We start from the raw sequence: 24,321 nt of genomic DNA, 5'->3' as shown, positions 1-24,321 counted from the left end.
AAGACGAAGAATATGAACAAATTTTACGGCATTGAGTACTGCATACAGTACAGGAACTGTTAGGAGACGATAGTCATTTATACCAGCATCTCATAAAGCAGAACAGAGGCCCTGAGTTCTGAGCAATTACATTCCTGGAATCTACTAGCCTGACCACAGTCTCGGTCTGGGCCCAACAGAACACCTTTGGCATGAGTTAAAACATTTATTTCGCTCCGACGCAAGCATCCAACATTACCATCTATCCTGGTTTCGGCTCTTAAGGATGACTGTCTGCTCACCGGATATTCTCCTCACTGAAAGTGTCCCAAGCCGCCATGGATGCGATAGGTGGACAGTTGCATATACATGGTTATATATTAGAAAATTGTTTCTTGTGTGATAAAGATCAATGATCTTTATTCGCTTTATTTGTTGAGGTAAATAAATTTTACTCGTAAATTTTATTGTGCATATTATATAAATTATTTGTTGTGCTAAAATGATAAATATGTTGGAGTAGAACAAATGCCTACATATACTGAAGACGGGACTTATCGGGATATTTTCACTATTTTCTTCAAGGGGTAAATGATGACTGTAAACATACAACAAAACACACAGAAGTTGCAAACAGGGAAGGAAACGTGTAGACGACATAGCTTAAGGCTCTTTACCGGAAACGCGATCCACATCGGACGCGGCGTGCAGTGGTAGTCTGGTGGCCGTGATTACGCAACACAACTCCGCGTAGGTGCGTGGGCCGCGGCACGCATCTCTGCATGTGGGAGGCGGGTGGCAATTAAAGCCACGACCGTGGCAGTGACCTACGGATCTTTCGAAACCGCCCCCCACGGCCGCCGCCGCCGCCGCCAAGACGAAGCAGAAATACAGCCGCGGACGGCATGATTTGTCTCACCGCCTTCCTGGGCTTGGGCAACCCGGCGACCCGTGCTGTTGACCCCGCAGGCGGAAGAGTGAGCAGCGGCAATCACACGGTGGCGGGGACGAGGTTTCGCCACGCTCCGCTGGGTGCGACCGTAACTAAAGCCAACTGCCTCAGCGGCGACGGGAATATCGAGAGCGGATGCCCGGTCGGCAGGTAGTTTCTGCGTCTACAGTTCGCTAGTAACTTGCAGCCGTTTGCTTTAGAAAGGTGAAGTAATCGGTGCGATCGCTATCGTGTCGTTTCACACGATAGCCGCAATTACCTTAATTACGTAACTAAACTGGTGTACCTGTCGCTACAACACCAGCTGGTCCGTTGGAAAGGCTGCTTTCGACAGGAATACAGAAAACAATTGTCGTATTTGTTAAATACTCTCTTCAAGCTATTGGAGGAGTGTTCAGTGAAAGCGAAAGGCGGCAGTGGCTGCACTAACTGAGCAAGTGTTCCTCGTGTATATAGATACACAGCGACACTGCTGTGTGCGAAGTGTTGCATAACCGTACGGCGTGAAGCGTCTTCATCTTCTTCAAAAAGCCCCTTATGTATATCTCACCGTTGCATAAACAGCTTCAAACTTCTGATTAGTCTACTTTACAAACGAGTTAGTGTGATTAAGAAAGTTTACAAAAACTTTGAAATTATGTTTAATATTTATTTAAAGTCGTTAGGTGGTCTTATCCTCAAACACTGGATGACTATTTTCTGGGAAATCTGAATTCCGTTTTAACCGAAAGTTAGTTTTTCACGCATCTCAACTTTTAGAAACATCATATCTGTTGAGCTATATGTCACAGAAACATATAAATTTTCCAGTTACAGTGGTATGAGTGAGTACTGTATCTAAAATGCGTTTAAGAAGTAGATAATAAAAAACAACTAATAAGTTTAAACGTCATGCCTGATGTCGCAGTTTTACTGCACGAACAGCGAAAATGTAGCAAGCGATGAACATTTTTCCTTCCATTATACTGAGAGGCGGTGAGGGGGGAGGGGGCTGTCGGAGAGAAACGTAAAAATTGAAATTAGGTCTTACGTTTGTTGGAAGTCGCTAACTGCTCTCGTTATCAAGCACTATGTGGGTTTATTCTGGGTAATTTGAGCTTCGTTTAAAGAGAAAGCTGGTTTCTCACGCATCTCAATATTTCTGACATCATATCTGCTGTACTGTGTGCCATAAGATGATATAATTTTGCAGGCACATTCAGTGGTGTATGTGTATATTGTCCGCCAAATGCGTTGCGGATGCAGTTAGTAGCAAAGAAATGGTAAATTAAAACGTCTCGCCTGATGCGGCAGATTTACTTTATGAACAGCAAAAATGTAGTAAGCGATAAACATTTTTCCTTTCGTCACTTTTGTGTGTCTGTGTGGAGGAAAGGGGGGGGGGGGGAGGTGAGGGGAGGAATTGTGGACAGCGACAAAATATTTCTCAAAAGTTTGAAATTATGTCTAAAGGTTGTTGCAAGCCACTGTCTGGTCTCATTCTCAAACACAGGATGAATACAGTTTGTCTATCTGCACGTAGTAAGCTCCGCTGTCTGCAGACAAATGCAAAGTTTTTAACTGTAATATTTATCTTACAGACTTGAACATTTCACATAAGGCTATATCTGTTAATGAGTAGATTACATCAGCATTTTTAATTTTTCAGTTCGGTTTATATTTATATGACAAGTAGTAAACCAGATTTTTGTTTTTCCTGAAAGTCATTAGAAAGGCAACCTGGGACTGTGTCCGGATTTCGTGCCCCAGATGTAGATGTTATGCACCGCTTGAAATGCATCTTTAGCGAATGGAGTATACTGATCTTCTGTAGTCGACGCCACAAGAAAAAGTTAGTGTTGTGATGCACAAACCTGAAGAATTTGGTTGCAGTCCTAAATTTGGAAGATACTTCTGTCTGTTTTTTGGTTGTTCCTTGGGGGCGAATTCACTTATTTAGATCCTAATCTGCGCATCAGGCCCTATTGAAAACATTAACGTGGTTTGATTCTCCCCGTGTATTTCATCTCCAAAATCGCGAGAGGTTAGAGCCCGGCCGTGATTAGAGAATACCTTTAGAATGCATCTCTGTTTAGTGGGAGCACGATATTGACGCCCCTACCACCACCCTTTTGAATCACACGTTGCATCTGTGGCTGCTGGAAAGAATGTTATGAAGGGTATGTTTTCGCTGCTGGCACACAAGACCTGCTTCTCTCTGAGTGAATCTTCCAAAAAATGTCTACCAAAACTTCTTAAAAACGGTTACCAAACAAAGTAATTCCTAACCTAAAGTCGTGTAGTGTGGAGAACTCTGACTATACTGAATTATGTAAAGCCTTAATATGATTTTCTCAACGTTTTCTAAAAACAGAAACTAAATACTCGTATAAAAATGAAATTCTACCCTCAATGTAACCTGACTTCTGAAGTAAATGCGCAACTAAATTTACAAATACCTGCCGTGAACTTTATTTTCAGTTGCCTCGTGTCCTAGAAAACAGGATTTACAGATTTGTTGAAAGCAGCGCATTGCATAAAGCAGGAAAGTAATGTTAAAAGCAACTCCGGGAAACGTCGTACCACAAAGTACTATGTGCATACGTACATAACAAACCGAATGAAGGGTGGGAATTTTAACTGATTCGAAATGGATTTTAACAAAATTCAAATGAAACTCCATATTCAAAAGTAATGCCTTAAAAATCAACTGAATGTTCACAGTAGTATGTACATGCCGTGACTTTAAGGAATATGCAAGGGAATCTCATCTTCCTATCACACCATTCCATGTAACAATTCCATCTAAAATACGTTACTACAATCTCAATAACACGAAACAGTTCTACTCACTTGCATGCTTACCTCCATCCCTCAACATTCCAAAAAACTCACAAATAAAGTCCTTAGCTTTTCCCTCCATAAATACATCAAAAATATTCATACTCCAACAGCATTATACTCGTGTCACACTTACAAAGAGAGTAAACTGACAATCCTTCAAAATACGTCTGCTACTCGACACAGAATGCGAGTAGCATTGATAGCGCTTTCAGGGAGAGGCGATGCAGTAGTCACAGATATTGTAGCAATAGTCAAAGAGTACTCGCCTACATGGTTTTGCTCTGCATGAGCTCTGAATATCAGGCACAGAATTTACAGAGTGAACAAAAGAATATACATTCCTCACACAGCTTGAGAAGGTTTCTCGATGGTAGGTGGACAAAACTGTGACTCTTGGCAATGGGAAGGAGGAAGAGGTATGAATTGCACCCTCTAAATACAGAATATACACACAACGGATGCTTCTACCAATTATATTGGAAGCTCAAATTGAATTGCAGAGCGCTTTTTCAGACAGTTGGAAATGTCACAACAACCTTTCTACTAATTACGTTGTAGGAAATACCGCAACCAGCCACAGTTTTTGTAGAAATGATTTTATTGTACTGTTACTAATTTCGAGCATGAGCCTATCCTCAAACGATAGCACTGATTTCTTAGCAGGCTTTGCGTTCATCTCCTCATAAGAAGCTCTTCCTCACATAATACAAGAGGCAGGTTTGTGCTCTTTTCCGATCCATTCTGATCCATGGACTATACTAAACCTTGTATTACTTCACTCATGGAATAACATGTATCGAAAAAGAGAAACTAAAACAAAAATGGATCGAAGAAGATAATGAAATCTCATCTACATCTACACCATAACCACAAGCCACCTAATGGTGTGTGGCGGATGTCACTTTCGGTACCACTATCTGATCCCTCCAACCGTTTTCCACTCGCGGATAGTGCGTGGGAAGAATGATTGTCGGTAGGCCTCTGTATTGGCTCTAACTTCTTGACTTTTCCTCACGTGGTCAATACGCGAGATGTATGAGGGGGGAAGTAATATGTTGTTTGACTCCTCCTGAAAAGTACTGTCCCGAAATTTTTGTAGTAAATCTCTCCGTGATGCACAACGTATCCCTTGTAACTTCTGCCAGTGGAGTTTGTTTAGCATCTCCGTAACGCTCTCTCGCCAGCTAAACGATCCCATGACGAAACGCAGCCCTCTTCGTTGGATCTCCCCTATCAGCCCTACCTGATAGAGATCCCAGATAGATGGACAATACTCAAGAATTGGGTGAAGAAGCGCCTTATAAGCCACTTCTTTCGTGGATGAGTTACATTTCCTTAAGATTCTTCCGATAACTCTGAGTCTTGTGTCTGGCTTTCCCACTATCTGTTTTATATGGTCATTCCACTTAACGCTGCTATGGATAGTTACGCCTAGATATTTTACGGCAGACGCTATCTCCAGTTGTTTGTGATCAATAGTGTAGCTGTACAGTAGTGGAATTCTTTTCCTATGTATGTGCAATATGTTACATTTATTTACGTTCAGGGTCAACTGCTAGAGTCTGCACCATTGATCAATTCTCTGCAGGTCGTTGTGCAAATTCTTACTATCTTCTGGCGTTGCTACTTTCGTATAAACAACTGCATCATCTGTGGATACCCTTAAAGAGCATCCGACGCTTTCTACTAGATCATATATATATTGTAAACAGCAACGGTCCTATCACACTTCCCTGTGGTACTCCGGATATTATCTTTACATCTGTCCATTTAGTTCCGTTAAGAGGGACGTGTTGAATCCTATCTGCAGGAAAGTCTTGAATCCAATCGCAGGTTTGAGATGTGTAACGGAGACTTTTTTCGGAAGACAAAAACGTAAAATTGTAAGAATTGCGCCGGCCTGGGTGGCCGAGCGGTTCTAGGCGCCCAGAACCGCGGGACGGCTACTGTCGCAGGTTCGAGTCCTGCCTCGGGCATGGATGTGTGTGATGTCCTTAGTTTAGTTAGATTTAAGTAGTTCTAAGTTCTAGGGTACTGATGACCTCAGAAGTTAAGTCCCACAGTGCTCAGAGCCATTTGTAAAAATTGCCAAGAAATCAATGCTGCGTCTGACGATGTGCTCAGGCCAAAAACCAGTAACAGTACAATGAAATCATTTCTAAAAAAACTTATGGCTGGTTGCAGTGTTTCCTACTGTGTAATCTACGAAAACAGCTACAGTGCTCTCTTATCACAAAGGATAAAATCAAACTTTTCAATTTTAAATATTATTGAAACAGAAGTAGTTAAAGAACTGATAATTCGACACAACATGTGATTTTGTTGGAGAGCGTTTTTCTGATAATACAAAGGGTGATCAAAGAGCTCCCGTTCTATGGCCATACAATCAAGAATGTAAACGCCAATCAGGCAAAATCGCCATGAGCACTGAGGCAATAATTCCACCAACACACCAGGTTGCAAGTACCCAAATGGTAAAACAACGTGTCCTGCTGCGTGAAGAAGTTCGTAACTGACTGATGCACATCATCGTTCGATGCGAGTCGTCTGCTCTCCAAGACATTTCTGAGGCACCAAAAGCGCGATAATCACATGTGTAAAGGTTGGTCTATCGGGTGGGTGCACGTCTCCAACTTCAGTCAGCGTAACTTCTGCTTTTCGACATTTGCAATATGGGGACGTGGGTTACCGAGAAGCAGCAGCGCCATTTGTAGCACCAATCCATGACGGTGGACATGCTGCCCCATACACGTGCATCTTTCTCCGAGCGACGTCTACCGTTGTTTGTTCTTCGTCAACCAATACAAGAGTAACGACACATTGGTCATGTTGAGACGCACTTGGTAATAACGTTGCTACAGATCACGTTTCAACATTTCCCTCTCGCGCACGTCGGAAATACACAAATGCCACACTAAAACCTTGTCTACATGTCGGTGATTATATACCCACATCGGAGTCGCGGTGCGTTGCATAGACATTGCTGCAACGCCCTCAGACGGAATCTTAATGATCGCCGCTTACATTTCTTCGTTTATTAGCTACATCTACTTCGGTAACTTAATCATCCCAATTTTTTACCGAGTAAAAGTAAATTAAGTGAAACAGAAGTACGAATTTTTAACATTTGCTACATATAATATTATCCAAAGTGATGCAGTTGTGATGGTCTGCCTGATACTGATCTCAAGTAGATTCGTATTCAGATAAGGCTGGACTAGATGTTCGTATAAAATCTTTACTAATAAATGTCACCCTGGAAATTTCTTCCCTACCTTACAACAGTCACTACTGTTTGCATATGATACCTGACAGATGGAGTAACAAGCAGCAGTCTAATTAATAACAGCATGGCTAGAAGCAGTAAATGAAAATGCAAGCTTCGCGATGGGTGGTCATGGTCGCAACTCTGAACACAAACAAGCCTAACATCACGAATCTGATTTTCTCCTGGCATATACACCGTTTAGATAACTTGCGCGAATGCAGCTGGGTGACGTCTTCCAAAACCGCCGACATTTCGATTGGTTCAACCACACGCCAATGATGGCCAACGTCAGCAATAATCAAATGTGAATACTAATAACCAACTTATGAGGTAGCATCAACTACGTCCCTCTGTTTCTTGAGAAGTGAAAGAGCAAGATTCCATGGGGAATTTAAGCAAAAGCCTCCTCAATTTCATCCGTGAAGGGCACACAACCCCACGGACGGTACTCAACCTACTGGTCATCGGACAATGAGACCAGCGTGGTGCATTCGCTGTGCCATTGTGGATCGCGCACCTGCGTGTCGTTCAGCCCCGACAAACGTGGTTGTGATGCGACTCGCTCTTTGACGTGGGTCACCTGTTGCCCATTGCACAACGTAGCGGACGTCTGCTGCTGTAGATGACAATGGTAGACCACCTCTTCTCCTGCGTTTCGGAACGTTAACCAATGCTGTGAGCAAAGCCAAATTCCTGGTCTACTCGTCACACTTCACCTGTTTTCTAATTTCTTTGTGAGGCTTCCCAGTGTAAAGTCATCCAGATGTTATCCCTGTTCTATTGTATAATGGAGAACGCCACCACAGTGCGCCATAACTGACTGAGAAACACTGCCTTTTGCCGTTCCTTCAACTGGCTCGTGTTGCGGGGCAGTCTCATTTGGCGCCATAGACACGCTGGTTTCACGCTATTTCACGTCGAGCTTTCAGCACACGTCTGAGATACCTTTGGCAACACGCTCCCGCACTTTCCTTCATTTCCACCGAGTAGTTAATATGCTGTGTTACCTTGTTACTTTAACTACTCTGAAGAGCCAAAGAAATTGGTATACTTGCCTAATATCGTGAAGGGCTCCCGCGAGCACACAGAAGTGCCGCAAACACGACGTGGCATGGACTCCGCTAATTTCTGAATTAGTGCTGGAGCGAATTGACACCATGAATACTACAGGGCTGCCCATAAATCGGTAAGAGTACGAGGGAGTAGAGATCTCTTCTGAACAGCACGTTGCAAGGTATCACAAATATGTTTAATAATGTTCATTTTTGGGGACTTTGGTGGCCAGCGAAAGTGTTTAAACTCAGAAGAGTGTTCCTGGAGCCACTGTGTAGCAATTCAGGACGTTTGGGGTGTCGTTGAAATTGCCCATGTCAGTTGAAATGCACAATGGACCTGAATGGATGCAGGTAATGAGACAAAATACTTACGTACGAGTCATCTGTCAGAGTCGTATCTAGACGTATCACTCCAACTGCACACGCCCCACACTATTAAAGAAAGTCCATCATCTTGCACAGTCCCCTGGCGACATGTAGGGTCCATGTATTCATGAGGTTGTCTCCATACCCGTACACTTCCATCCGCTCGACACAATTTGAAACGAGACGCTTCCGACCAGGCAACATGTTTTCTGTCAACAGTACAATGTCGATTTTGACGTGCCCACAGGAGGCGTAAAGCTTTATGTCGTGAACCAAAGGTGCACAATTGGGCCTTCGCCTCCGAGAGCCCATATCGATGCCCTTTCGCTGAATGGTTCGCACTCTGGCACTTGTTGATGGCCCACCACTGACATCTGCAGAATTTGCGGAAGGGTTGCCCTTCTGTCACGTTCAACAATTCTCTTCCGTCGTCGTTGGTCCCGTTCTTGCACGATTTTCTTCCGGCCGCATCAATGTCGCTGATTTGATGTTTTACTGGAGTCCTAATATTCACGGCACACTCGTGCAATGGTCGTACGGGAAAATCTCCACTTCATCGCTATCTCGGAGATGCTGCACCCCATCGCTCGTGCGCCGACTGTAACACCACGTTGAAACTCACTTAAATCTTGATAAGCTTTCACTGTAGCAGCAGTAACCGATCTAACAACTGCGCCAGACACTTGTTGTCTTACATAGGCGTTTCCGACCGCAGCTCCGTATTCTGCCTGTTTACACATATCTGTATTTCAATTCGCTTGCCTATAACAATTTCATTGGCGCTTCAATGTATGGTATAATGCACCCTCACGGTGCACCTTAACTGCTCACTCACTGAGAAAGACTGCCTTTTGCCGTTCATTCGACTGCCTCGTTTTGCAGGCCCAGGCATATTAGGCGCTACTGTCACGATGATCTCAAGAAATTTGACGTCCAGCTTTCTGTGAGCATCTGGGAGTTCTTTGGCAGCACGGTCCCTCACATTCATTCATTTGCGCCGAATAGTTAATGTGCTATGTTACTCTGTTATTTTAACTATCTCTTCTTTATGGTTTGCCTAGCTTTGCAGGTAACGGCCAATGTGTTGCCTTAAGGCAATACGCTGGGTCTGTGTCAGTCAGATATTGTCGTCATTCGAGGTTTTGGCGCGTGTCGTGAAGCGAGCAGCGATGCTCCACTGAGACTCAGAGGGCTTGTTTGTTTTGCACAGTATCACTCTGGCCATGTGCGTGCAACGAAGCTGTAGCGTAAACTACAGTATGAAGACATTCACGCCAGCTGAGGTGGCCGAGTAGTTCTAGGCGCTACAGTCTGGAACCGCGCGACCGCTACGGTCGCAGGTTCGAATCCTGCCTCGGGCGTGGATGTTTGTGATGTTCTTAGGTTGGCTGGGTTTAAGTAGTTCTAAGTTGTAGCTGACTGATGACCGTAGTGATCAGAGCCATTTGAATTTGAAGACATTCACGTCGCAGTGACAACTAACACCAAACGTCGCCGTGGTTGTGCAGACGCCGACGCGGGCGTCGCCGCTGAGCCTGGCGGAGGGCAGCACGTCGTACCACGAGGTGGAGCCGCACGGGCCGGGCACGTACGCCTGGGGCTACGACGTGGAGGACGCCGCCACGGGCAACACGCACTTTCGGCAGGAGGAGCGCCACGCCAACGGCACCGTCACCGGCAGCTACGGCCTCCTCCAGCCGGACGGCGTCGTCCGGGTCGTCCACTACGTCGCCGACGACGAGGGCTACAGGTGCGTCTCTTAGCGTCCCCTGCCTCCTTCCACGTGTCACTCCTCAGATGAAGCACAGTTGCCACAGACGGAGTGATAGATTTTGTTTCCACACTAAACCGTTCACTCTTCATCGGATTGTGCGCTGTTTTAAAACTTCGCTAGTAGGATGAAACTGTGTTCCAGAACAGGATTCGAATCCAGAACCTCACCTCTCTCGGGCAGTGCTCTTGCCGACTGACTTATCCGGACGATGTCACGATCCACCCTCACAGTGTTACTTCCACCGGCGCCTCTTTCCAAATGTTTTAACATCACTTAGGCTGTGATTCTTCAATTTCTCCAGGCATATTTCATGACGAAATAAATCTTGGGTGAATAGCCTGGTGTGAGTGTACAAAGGACTGTATCATCATAGAAGCTATAGAGATCAGAGTAAGAAAACCTGAACTGAATCGTGACAGCGGCTATTTCCTTGACCAAGCTTGGAAACCAGCCATTACTCGGATTAAAGAGATAAAATCCCAGAATGTACTGACTTCGAGGGCAGGGGGAGGAACCTCCAAAACGCAGCCGGCAAACCTCTCTGGGCGCGGACCCAGATGCTGGGCCACAAGCCGGGCGTCGAACCCCGGTGCAGACGGCCGAGAGAGGGCCCACGGCGTGGACGGCGGAGGTAGCGCCCGTGGGAGGGGGAGGGTAATCTGATATATACCTCACCCCTGCCATCCCTTGGCAGTACATCAGCATTCCTGACGATGGCAACAAGGTCTAATGCCGAAATATTGTGTCCTTTGTACACTCACACCAGGCTGTTCACCAGAGATTTATTTTGTCATCACATAAGTTCTGCCGCATGCCTTGCGCAGTTCCTTGCTTCCACCACGGGATGCACGTGAAATCAAAGGTTTCGGCTTCGTTTTCCGATCCGGCACTCCGTTTTAATCTACCAGGAAGTTTCGTTAACCTGGTTTTTGCACTAATACAAGTTTATTGCGATAGCGTAGTAGAAGCTCCGGGGGTGTGGATACAGATACAAGCCGGCTGGGGTGACCGAGCGGTTCTAGGCGCTACAGTCGCAGGTTCGCCTCCTGCCTCGGGCATGGATATGTATGATGTACTTAGTAGTTCTAAGTCCTAGGGGACTGACGACCTCAGAAGTTAAGTCCCATTGTGCACAGAGCCATTTGAACCATACAGATACAATGACAACAATAGAACAGCAAAGTCGACTAAGCTGAAGAGGCATCTGATGTACGGTAATTTCGAGCTGCAACAGTCTGTAGCACAAATTCCAATACCACAATGCTGAACAAGGCAACGGAGAGCAGTCCAAGCGAAACATATTCGTAGCCATTACCCTGTAACTGATATAGGAAGAAGGTTTAGACAGCATCCACGGTAAACATACCACTTGTTATCAGTTATTTTTGGCTCGTTCTTAAAGGCTGAATGTGCAGTTCGAGCTCTGACCCCTTGCACAGTCGTCGACTTTTCAGCCAAATATCAGGCGAATTAACAGTGAGGCCAAGGGAGTCCCAAATGGGAATATTTCGGAGGGCGTTTGAAGTTGCAGCATTGTGTCTTACAATCAAAGGGAATGTCCCGAAATCCATGTTCAGAAATATAGAGTTGGAACACATTTTTATTATAATTGTGGGACAATAAATCCCATACAAAAATATGAAACTGTACTTCATATTTCTTTACGTCTATGGCTTGCTCCATAGCTTAGCGTACATACGTCACTATCAACGTCACTACCAACTGCAGGCGAATTAAGGTTTTCGTAATTCTTTCTATGATGCCCGGCTTCAGTAATAGTACGTTTAATGAGTCGTTTGGTAGACGACTTCGATCCATTTACTAATAACCGGGGACCAAAACCTCTTGGAAGTTTTTATCAGACCGTTCACAGAATTTTACTTTAGCTCCGTTGGACGCTTCACACATGCCTCTCGTGACACTTATTTCGTCTTCGTTCATATCTGCCATTCAGCAAGATTGTGGCTACGTTTCAAACTGTGATGGATCTCTCTTTACTTTCGGAGCAGCGTTGTAACGCTTTTGTTGAAAGACGGATGACCTTTTTCATCCCCCCACAGCTTCACTTGGAACACGTCTGTATAAAGCGTAGCCCTATCGTACAGTACTATTAAGCTTCATCTTTTTATACTGAACATTTTCTGTCTCAGAGTTGAATGTTTGATGTTAAATGCTGACTTAATCCGAAATCCGTTTCTTGTCGCCTTTATTAAGCAGATGTTTCTTTCCATATTTCTGAACATTCCTACTCACACCAGCAGTCAGCGATGTTACGATAGTCTTGTAGTCATATTCTTAGTTCTCCTTCTCTAGGTGGAGCGGACTTTTCGGATAACGATCTATGCAGATTCCGAGACCTTTCTTTCAAACACTAGGCTAGGTGGTAGTCAGGCAAAAGGAGTCTCAATTGGGAATGCACTGACGGAAAAAATCACAACCTCAAGAAGGCGTTGTCAACATAAATGGCAGTTGTTAGGAGTTTTTCTACATCTGTAGGATGAAGTCTATTCAGATTGCTCTCCAATCAGGCGAGAGTGGAACTAGTAGCGTCACTGTGAGTTTTTAGGTCAGGTTTGTTTGAAATACACGCTGTAACGGTGACGGACGTTAGTCACCTTCGAGACTGGCCGTTGTGAATTGATGACAGTCAAGAATGCCTCTAAAGCGACAAAGACGCCATTATCAACGCCTCACTGAGCTTAAACGATGTCGTCTAATAGGGCTACGAGAACCTGGATGTTCCTTCTGCGACACTGCAGAAGGACTTGGCAGGAAGGTAGTCACTGACCGTGTCTGCTGGCAGCCGTGATCACAAGAATAAACGGTCACAAGAAAATCGGGCTCTGGACAGCCACATGGCGCTACAAAGTGGGAAGAGAATCGTGTTCGGTATATGGATCTGGCACATCGTATTGCATTTGCAGCAGCAGTTTGAGTAGCAGTTGGTACCAAAGTAACACAATCAACTGCTACAAATCGGTTATTTCAAGGATAGCTCCGAGACAGACATGCATTCCAATGACCCCAAATCACCGTAATTGGCCGCTTCAGTTCTGTCAGGCAAGCTCATTGAAAGGCAGGATAGAGATCTGTTGTTTTTTCTGATGAAAGATGGTGTTGCTTTGGTGCCAGTGGTGGTCGTGTGTTGGTTAGGAGTAGGCACGTCTCAGCGCGCTAGACACACTGGACCTACATATGTAGTTATAGTCTGGGGTGCGATTTCCTATGACAGCAGGAGTACTCTCGTCGTTATCCCACCCACCCTGACTGCCAATTTGTTTGTCAGTCTGATGATTGGACCTAATGTGTGTTATTCGTGAATAGCATTCCAGGTGATTGTTTCCCAACAGTATAATGCTCGCCCCGATACCGCTGTTGTAACCTGATATGCTCTACAATGTGTTGTCATATGCCTCTGCCTGCTCGATTGTTTTTAGTCGAGGACATATGGGACATCACCGGACGACAACTAAAGCGCCATCCACAACCACCATTAACACAAACCGACATCCGGCTCCTGTGCAACACAATGCAGGCACGTTTGCATGCTTGCATTCAACATTCTGGCGGTTACATCGATTATTAATGTATCAGAATTTCACGTTTGCAATGGCCTATCTCGCGCTTAGATTAATGTACGATCATGAAATGTTAATTACTTAAATATGTTACCTAGACCTCTGTATTTCCGACATTTAATTACTCTATATCAATTACTTTTTTGTGATGCGGTTCTTTTCCGTCAGAGTATTTGGGAGCCTTACAACTAAGGGAAATGTCCCGAAAACATCTGTCGGAATAGGGGGATGAAAACTACATTTAATTTTGTTCTAGAACAACGTATCTCAAGTTAAAAAATTGAAAACCTTGTATATAAGAACGAATCATTGTTTATACGTGGACAGCGCAAAGTCTTGCTCGCGTTGCAGCTGACGGTGTTCTATGAGTTGCCGATCGGGCCTCTTCATGCGCACACCATTACCAGTGGGATTTCCAGCGACACGCAATGAGAGCAGCACATATGACACGCCTGGAATTCGCACAAGCTACGTCTACGGTAGTGTGCGATTATTTCGAGCTACAATTCGCTGAGAACGCTAAATTACCTTTTAGCTGTCTCTGGACAAGAATAGGGGAAGATGTGCGCATTATCCGACTCGGTGCGGAAGGTCTCTAACACTAGTTTCAGCAGTGACACTTGACTCGGTAGCGCCAGCTTTCAATCCAAGAGGTTGCAGAAATTTTTGTCGTCCGTAATGGGCTAGCTTTGGAAGGAAAGGTTGTTGAATCAAGTTTCTGATCACCAGGCTTCGTGGCAGTATCATGTATTAAATTCCGCCTTTTCCGCAGTGTCTAATGTTGTGAGGATATATGTCACTGTTGTTCGTCATCCGCTGGTCGGTTGGGGCATTAAACCGCGTGGCCACTACGAGGTGTAATCGGAAAGTTTTAAGTATGGCCTTCTAATTGTACAGTGGTGGTACTTACATGCTACTGTGATGCATATCCTTCAAAATAGTCGCCTTCTCACTGAACACACAGACTCCAACGTTGTTTCCACTTTTGGAAACGTTCCTGGAATTTTTTTTCCTGAAGTGTGTTAAGGACGCTCTCCGTGTTTCGTGTTTGCCTGGATGTCTTCAATCGAATCAAATCGCTTCCTTTTCAGTGAAAATTCCAGTTTAGGAAACATGTAGAGTCTGCAGAGGCCAAATCCTTGGAATGTGGCCGTTGTGGAAGCACTGGAAGTCTGAATTTGGTCAAAAATTCAACCATGGAGAAGGCACGATGAGCTGGAGCATTGTCGTGGTGTAGCACCCAACTCCTGTTTTTCCACAATGCAGGCCTTTTCTTCCGCACCTTTTCACGTAAACGCTGAAGGACACATTTGTAATATTCCTGGGTGTCTGTCGTCCAGGGGTAAATTCATGATACACAATACCAGTAGAATTGAAAAAGAAAAACCAACACTGTCATCACCTTCGACCGATTTTGCCATGTTTTTTTCGGTCGTTGTGGACCTAGAGTCTTCCACTGCGAAGACTACACTTTGGTTTCAGAATCATATCCATATAGCCACGAGTCGTCACCTGTATTTACCCTATTTAACAAACCTGAGTCATTTTTAGTCTGATTAATCAGCTCTTGGCACACTTCAAGCCAGTATTGTCACCGGTCATTTGACAACACTTTTTGAATGAATTTCGTGGACACTCGACACCTGTTCAGATCTTCAGTTAAAATTGCCTGAACTGCTTAGGAACTTAAATGAAGTTCATCAGCCATCTCCCAAATTGCAAATCTACGATCAGAGAGCACTAAGTCACGAACTTTCCCAACATTTCCATTCGTTTTTTAGGTAGAAGGAAGACCGAACCGTGGTTCATCTTCAAATCATTCGCGGGCATTTTTAAATCTGTTGAACCTGACAAAAACATTTGCCTGGCTCATACAGTTATCTCCAAATGCTGTCTTTAATAGTTTGTAAGTCTCAGAAGCTGATTTCCCGGTTTAACAACAAAATTTCACACAAACTCGTTGCTTTGTTTTTGCGTCCATTTTCGCGCAGACAGAATCCGGCAACAAGCCCTAACAGACCCGCTCTCAACTTGCTGCCACAACAAACTGAATAACTAAAACGCAGTTTCCTGTCAGAGGGCATTCAAGGACAAAGCAATGACTCACTCCCACCTTCCATGTACCTGCCTGCCAAACCAGTAATCAGTAGCGGATCCATTCTTAAAACTTTCCAATCACACCTCATATAATTTTTCTTGACAGGATTAGTCTATTTACTCGTATTGTATTTATTCCCGTTCCTATTTCATCGATATCATTGCGCTAAGGTTGTGCTGTCACCGCCAGACACCACACTTGCTAGGTGGTAGCCTTTAAATCGGCCGCGGTCCGTTAGTATACGTCGGACCCGCGTGTCGCCACTATCAGTGATTGCAGACCGAGCGCCGCCACACGGCAGGTCTAGAGAGACTTCCTAGCACTCGCCCCAGTTGTACAGCCGACTTTGCTAGCGATGGTTCACTGACAAATTACGCTCTCATTTGCCGAGACGATAGTTAGCATAGCCTTCAGCTACATTATTTGCTACGACCTAGCAAGGCGCCAGTATCCGTACTATTGATATTGTGAATCATGTACCGTAAAGAGCGACGTTCTCCATTAATGGATTAAAGTTAAGTATTCAACCAGCTAAGTCCGTTTTTCTCATTTCTAATTCCCTTGTCATGTTCCAAACCTCACGCCAGCCTGCGTGAGCTAAAACGCGTGCATTTCGGTCTCCTTTACTAACACGGTTGGCTCTCCTGCCAACCACAATAAAGGTTCTCATGTTCTCATTACAATCAACTACGTTCGACATGTACAGCCACTTGTTGCGAAGGAAAGGTACCGATGTGTACGAAAAAAGAAAAGCTTTACTATCAGAACACCGCTGTGCCTCACCAATACATTGGAAGAATGGGACCTCTCCCGTGTCGCCGTCATGCCCGCCGACGATGGCCATCCGTGGCAGTGTAGAACCCCGATTCAGCGCTGAGACCAAAGTGACGCCATTCGTCAGCAGTCCGTGTTTCCCGGTCGCGGCAACGGCGTTTGTCTTGTGGCGTTAACAGTAGCGTCGCATGGGCCTGTAACTCCCTACCCCCGCCTGCTGCCAGTCCCTGACCAATGGTGCGGGATCACACAGAACGCTGCAGGGCGTCAATTAGGCGATCTCGGATGGAAGACGCGGGTTCTTTTAGAGGTTTCAATGTGCATGGTGTAAAATATGGCGTTACTCTCTTATGGGCTCATACGTGGCCGACCGGAATCTTTTCGACGTGTTACCTTGTTCACATGTTCCCATTCAGGCCAACACCAGTCCACTGTCACATCCAAATGCTCCGCAAATCGCATATGCACGATTCCACTAGTCGGCAAAATGGAGATCCACAATGAGGTCCCTTCCAAACTCTGTTAGTTGCTGATAACGCTGTCTCACACGAGTGACGGAAAGGTAGTAAATCAACTAAAATCATCCGACAGAGGAAAAGGAGAGTGTACCTGACTGTATACCATCATGATACTGTATACATTATGTGAATGAACTTGGCCTTTTCCTAACAGCGCTCTGTCTTACAAGGAACCCTTTGAGTCAGAGGTTGCATGTTGAATCCTTAATAAGGCTCATTTGAAGGTATTCTCTTAACAATTGCAACGGGCAAAATATTAGCTGCTAGTGACTCACCATGTGCATAAGGAAGGTTACAGAAAATGAGTGTCCAGGATGTATGTATTACACATCGTCGACATTCAAGAAATGTTCAAAACAAACCATTCACTTGCACATGAACACCGAACTAAGATTGGCGCAACACAGTGATCACAAAGGTGCGTACCAGCAAGAGCGAACTCTGTGGGCGTTACAAAACATGCAGGACGTTCAGGTAGGAATTCACTCTCAAAAAATGCACATGGAACCATATTGATGTAACGAGTTGATGTGAACTGATGGAATGTGACGGTATGCAACGTATTGCGAAATAATCTATCGTGGAGTTTATAGTGAAACAGACTATGCTTTAAGGTGTAGTTGCGGGTGGTGCGATAGTGTATTTTTTAGCAAGTAGACTGAATTTGTCCTGTGGTTCCAGGTCGAATGAACTACAATGTAACATACCTTTCAGGGTTTGCTCTAAATGAGTATAATTTTTACACGCAGACCAGGATTCAAGTAAAAGCAGTTTATTTTGGACAGATATAGTTAAAGTTCTCTTGTGCCCATTTTTCCACTCTTTCTTATTGTGGCGCAAATATTCCCTGCTGTCCTTGCAAGACCACGCACACGAGAAAGAATCCTAGGGGGAAGAGTACCCCGAACTTCTTGTAGCACAATAAATAACTTTCCAGCCAATTTACCATTCAGATTAACAATTGGCAGAACTGTATACGAATGCATTAAGGCATTGACTTTAGTTGCTCTTGATACGACTATCTTGGTACTTTTAATTAGCAGGGTTCCTTTCATACGCACTTCCTTTTCAAATCCCGACTGGCCGGAGTGGGAAAAAGTTTGTTTATCTCAGCAACAAATTTTCGGACCGTTTCCGCAGTTTGCTGTGCATCATCATGTTAACGCATTGCCTGAAATTTCGTTCTCATACGACTTCCAAATCTTTAATGCTGTTCAAAGTTATGCAACCACCCACTCCTTCCCTTGAAATCACTGTAATCTACGTCTCGCGCAATTTTATGTACAGAACGCAGTAGATCACTATCATGCACATTCTGCAAATTGTGTCGACCATCCTTGAAAAACCCAAAGACTAGTTTTTGTAAGAAGTGTTCCTTGTCCTCCCTTCAATATCCGTAGTTTTTCTTATGCACTACACGGTATTATTGCTGTGGACTTACTCCTATCTGCTCATAATTGTTTTTTATGTTCAGTACTTGCTCCTTCGACTACGATTTGTCCTTTACTGTGTTTCACTGAAGGCGGGATTTGTGCTTTCCCGTCTGACAATAATGATCAATTACATGGCTCGACACTTGTTTCAGTATCACTTTCAATTGTTAACCACATATCGTCATTATTGTACTCCTCATTTACATTGTCAGCACAGTCGACCATATACATCACCATATATTCTACTGACTCATATTACAGAGACGGTAATATTTCATCTGCCACTTCTTTCGCACTGCGGAATTCCTAGGGGTTCTTTAATGACGAAATGTCGACGTCGGTAACTGTTGTTGTATATTTAATGCCATCGTAGACAATATGTGGGCAGTCGAATGCCGTAAAGATCACTAGCCTTTTGAGAGCTCGCACTCAATGTGCTCCTTGATAGTTCGCTGGATAAGTACACAGGTAATTCCCAGTGTCAACAACAGACGTTAATAAATGCATAAAACTGGATATATGTGGACTATGTCCTATTCTAGTGTGGAATCATATCAGTGTGGAACCATTATCCTAGCATATATTCACGAAATAGTAATTCATAGTTTGGTATTCTTTGGCGAACTGTTTACAAGTTCAGTATTTACTCTCGTATAACCTGCAGACTTCTTGTGTTTGTTAAGCATCAATACTATAAGGAACACTTGTAGTATTACTATGTCAATTTTTATAGAATTATTCTATTCATTTTATTTATCTCGTTCTACCAAGTGATATTTTCATTGTACCAAAACAGTATCTTTGTCTTCTTTATTTAAATATTTCGTTAAGTGGTATGCTCTCTTTTGTATTCCGTTTATCGCTTGTTCTATCTGACTTATGTATGTCTCCAAACAGTTCCTTTCAATGTGTGTGTGTGTGTGTGTGTGTGTGTATGTATGTGTGTGTATGTGTGTGCGTGTAAGTGCGTATATGTATACTTTATATTTGTGCAATGGCTACGACGTTACAATTATGGAAATAGTCGGAAAGGCACCAATACGAATCTGCAAAGTCACAAAGCTTTCTAAAATTCATTGTGTCATCCAATCAGGACGCTTCATCCTGTAATCACTAAGCTGTAAATTATGTCTATACACTTGGAAATCTCATGACATTTCTAATAATATCAGGTAGCATCATACCTCACATGTAAGTCGGGAGAAGGAAATGGGTACTTTAGGACCATTATCAAACATAGCTTGAATGGAATCTGAATAGTCAACTAAAGCATGTCACAGTGCGTATTACTTAAAAATAGTTTATGAGATCAAGAAAAGTCAACAAATCGGCCATTTTCCAGTTCGGAACTAATACATGAAACACACCAATAAGATGGGACAGGGTGACATCAAGGAATAAGTTTCACAGTGGACAATAGTTCTACTTGGAAAAGATATTACGAAAATGTCCGAATACCAGCGAATTAAGAAACTCAGGTTACATGCTTGTGAAAGTGTGAATTGGTATGTTTTCTACGTATCCGAAAGTATTATCAATACAGATTAACCCACATCTAAGTGTTGAAAAGATTCTTCTGCAATCGAGTAACTTTTTCTGTTGAGCGAAAAAACCAGTCGTATTATTATGCAGGTAATGACGCTCTGTGATGCTGAGCCACTTTGTTTCAGATCGAGGACGGAGTATCGCCAAACCAGAAGCCGCACGTCCCTGCCCAGCCCGTACCCTAGTCTCTTCAGCGCTGAAAATTACGTCTTCACAAACCAAGTGTAATGCTCTTCATCACGACAGACCATATTCATCTTAGTGCCGTAACGGACAAGCTTCCTGTAACAACTACAGCAAATCTTTTATTTATTGTGGGACTCTAATCACGTTAAAGTCTTTTTGTGGAGGGTGTAATGGCTTTAACTAAACAACGCTGTGAACATATCGCACACGCAGAGAAAAGATACAGATGAAGCTATTTATTTACTCAGTACAAATTAGGCGTAACGAAGCATTTTGTCGTCAGTGATAAATCACAGTACTTGTCTTCATCAAACATAAAAACGTTCAAACTGTAAGAATGATTCAGCTGATTCTTATATTTATTTTGTTATTTATTATTTAAATTTTTTATTGCAGAGCTTAATAAAAAATAAATACACTAAAATTTGAATTTGATAATTTGTTATTTCATCTTCATATCCTTTCCACATTTAGGTGGTTCCAGCATCCGTCAGTTATTGCACTTATTGAACTTTTCTTTGTTATGAATGCAGTGCTTCTCAAATTTTCAGGGCACAGTAGAACCTCTGGCTGTAGTTACACTGTTTCGATGTGATGCTCGAAAAAAAATATTGTTACGAGTTAAATTTATTTACATTACACTGCATTACATCACATGCCAAGGGTGCTATGGCGATGGGTCCTGTGATGTGGAGAGAAGTCAAGGATACACTTTGTATTTACATCCTATGAAATAAAATAACTCAGCATAATTAAATATTATGATTTTACAGTGTTAATATGATTCATAAAATGTCTGAAATAGTGTGAACTACTAATCTTAAGAACCACTGTGAAGATATTCTTCAACATTGCATGAATATTTGTCCAACTGTAAGTTTTTAATAATCTACAACTTCGTAACTACACCATTTAATTTAAACGCAAGCCTTTGAACGCTTTCCAATAGAAAAACATTAAAGAAGAAAAATGTATCTGTATACATGATCGAATGTCGTTGTTTATTTATTTAAGTCTTTAGGCTACATTACCTCACAGCCAGCAATATGTATGGGAAGTTCCGTTTGAACATTATTTTGTAACAAACGTTAACAAAGTTTAAAACCCCTGTCGTTCTAATACAGTTCTACGTTGTATTTCTGTCTTTGTCAGGACATCAGCAAAGTAATTATGTAATTTAAAGTGATACAAAAAATCAGAAACACTTATGGGAAGAACAGTCACTCTTGAAATCAGTTTCTTGTACCATCTATACTGTGCCCGCATCTGCTTTGTGCGTAATAGAACTATATTTTAGTCTTGATCACAGTTTTCAGAATCAGAAATTTTTGCGTTAAATACGAGTAAATGTTAATTTTAAGGAAGGCCATGTCTGGTATAATAAATTTTTTTCTTCTTTTATTTACTGCATGACAGTCATAGGTTTTAATTATACAAATACTGATTTCAGCTCTATAGAGTAATCTAATACCGCAAATCACATAGGTAAAACCAGTGACAGTCGTCGAGTAGACAAAAGAAGAAAAGAGGAAATAATATGTTATTCCATGTAAATGAGTAATATCCAGGTTGCATCAAAAATTAAGCAATTAGTCATACTGGCTACGAATTTATTTATTGAAAGCATTGCCGGTTGCGAGAAATTCCACTTACTCTTCAGGCGATACATAATGTTCACCTAACAGCTGAGCACGAAATCTTCACTTAACTGGTCATAGTAACTTCTAGATCCTGCTTGAATTTCAAAACTGTGGTGCAATTTCATCCGTCCACAGTAGATGATGTTTAATACTGTCAAACCATCGCCGTCTCTAACAGCGATGTATTCATTTGTTCTGGTTTAGACTCTTACCATTCCTGATTTCCGCATTAAAAGCAGATTTCAGAATTAACTTTCAATTCGCTGTAATGAATCTGTATTAGTTGGCACTAATCTTTCCAACTATCCTCCTTTGTTAAATCGTTAATACTTTCAGTACAAGAGATGTAAAATAGCCTTACGACGGATGTCCTAGAAATAAAATATTTGAGATTCACAGATCCGATAACAATCAACTCTGTAACAATCTACGGGCTAATTTTCTAGGCATTAGAACGGCTCAAAAACTGCCAGTTTGTAGGGGGAAGGAAAACAACGGATACAAGTACAGCTGAAATTCACGGAGTTACAAAATGTCTAATTAGAGAAGAGGGAACGCTTTATTCTTGAAATCAGTTCTTCATCTATCTAGACAAACCCTGACGTATGTAGAAGCTATGAATTTATTCTGAACCCATTTTTTACAGGCAGTATCGACGCAGGAAACTGAAGGAAACGCTCAGTACAGATTGCCAGATCAAACATGATTACCGAACAGCTTCGTACCTCATTGTGTAGGCGTCAAGTCTGGTAGCTTTTTATGTACGTTATTAGACCAGGTGTTCTCGAATTATGATAACATCCTTCTGACCATGAGGAATTTGACAATGTTCTGCGTAGCTGCCGCTAAATTGGTAACGCAATATCGCCCACTTCCTACTTATTACGAAACAGCACAATTATTATGAAACAGTGTCTGCTCGACGTATAAAGTACTTCCTAGATGTTTGCTCGTTAGGTCCGATGTCTGTGGCGCTCCCTGTTAAGTGCAGAGTCCTGTTCACGGACGATATTTCAAGCTGCGTGGGCAGCGCATTGTAAATGATACTTGTCCTTCCTTGCCACATGTTTCACACATGCGGTAACATCGTCAAGGGGGTGATTCATACAGGGATGGTCGTCATGACAGGTATCATACAGTCACTCTGATGTAATTAGCATAAACAACTCTGGGGTCGGACATCAACAGAAAAATATTCGAGTAATATCATGGCTCTTTCAGTGTAACCAAAGAAATGACATCCTTGTGCACAATAGTTAATTTTATCATCGCTTAAATCCATATACGACATGTAGTAACACTGACTCGTTCCAGCTTTCATAATTATTCTTCCATCAGTCTGAGCATAGACTGTATGCAGAATGGGCTCCACATAGCAGCAGGGAATACAGAAATCGACAGTGTACTGAGATTACTGGTTTGTATAGATTTTACTACTGACGACAACGACAGAGAATTGTTTTTTATAACTGAAGAGCGCACGTAAAAGAAAGGGATGAATCTCATTTTGTATAGTTTTCATGACAGGAAACTGAAACTTTCAAGATTACAAAATATACTTAAAATTTTCCTGTCGATTATAACCAGTACAATTATGGTTCCAAATTTAATCTTCGTACAAGAAATACATTAGAAAAGAACAAACAGCAGTATTGTATGGTAAAAAGACAAAACATGCAGAGAAAGTACATCTTTACCACGAAATGGAAATTTCTTTTTGCTGGTCTTTGATTTTCGTCCAATATGTGCTACGCTGGAATAAAAACTTCTTGCACTTTGGCCTCAAAACGGTTTAAGTTTTTAAAGGTCTGCTTACATTTTTAAGATTTATTGGAAAAACAATCTTGATTTATTTACAACAAGCTTCATATTACAAAACACTTACAATTATATGTTCGAAGAGGCTGTAAGAAGTCGTCAGATCCCTGCGGTTGATACTCAGGTTTGACGTATACTTTAAGACTAACAGAACATTCGAAATCTTTTGGTGTCCAGGCTCCATTGTAGGTAACCCTGTACGTGAACAGCTTATCTTCTTTCACAACAAGAGCTTCTCTGAGAGGTCGTGTCTTGACAGAACACTTCTGTTTGTAGCATTCTCTTAAAAAGGTAGTCCAATATCGTGTAATTGCTTGTTGAATAGGAATGGTTTTGTAAAGCTTTCACTTCGCTTTTGCGATTTCAAAAGCATTAACCCAGTCTTTGGTAATACTGTAACAGTTTTCTTTTTTATCAAAGCAAAGTTTTTATCACTTTCCAAGTAACAGTGTTCTCTTATTGGAAATATTAGTTTGACTATCTAATCTCTTAATGGTGCGAATGAGATAGTGAA

General features: G+C 42.7%; 1 protein-coding gene across 1 annotated transcript in view; it reads left to right on the top strand.

The window, feature by feature from the left end:
• Positions 1-20,779, top strand: part of LOC126285153 (uncharacterized) — a 198,323-nt gene extending 177,544 nt beyond the window's left edge. The window contains exons 3-4 of the mRNA XM_049984465.1: positions 9,952-10,193; positions 20,289-20,779. Coding sequence (XP_049840422.1) covers positions 9,952-10,193; positions 20,289-20,391 — 345 coding nt within the window. The 3' untranslated portion in view covers positions 20,392-20,779. The remainder of the gene's footprint in view (positions 1-9,951; positions 10,194-20,288) is intronic.
• Positions 20,780-24,321: the final 3,542 nt, after the last annotated feature.

This window comes from Schistocerca gregaria, chromosome 8, assembly GCF_023897955.1.
Source record: "Schistocerca gregaria isolate iqSchGreg1 chromosome 8, iqSchGreg1.2, whole genome shotgun sequence".
Lineage (NCBI taxonomy): Eukaryota > Metazoa > Arthropoda > Insecta > Orthoptera > Acrididae > Schistocerca > Schistocerca gregaria.
This window is presented reverse-complemented; position numbering and strand designations above follow the sequence as displayed.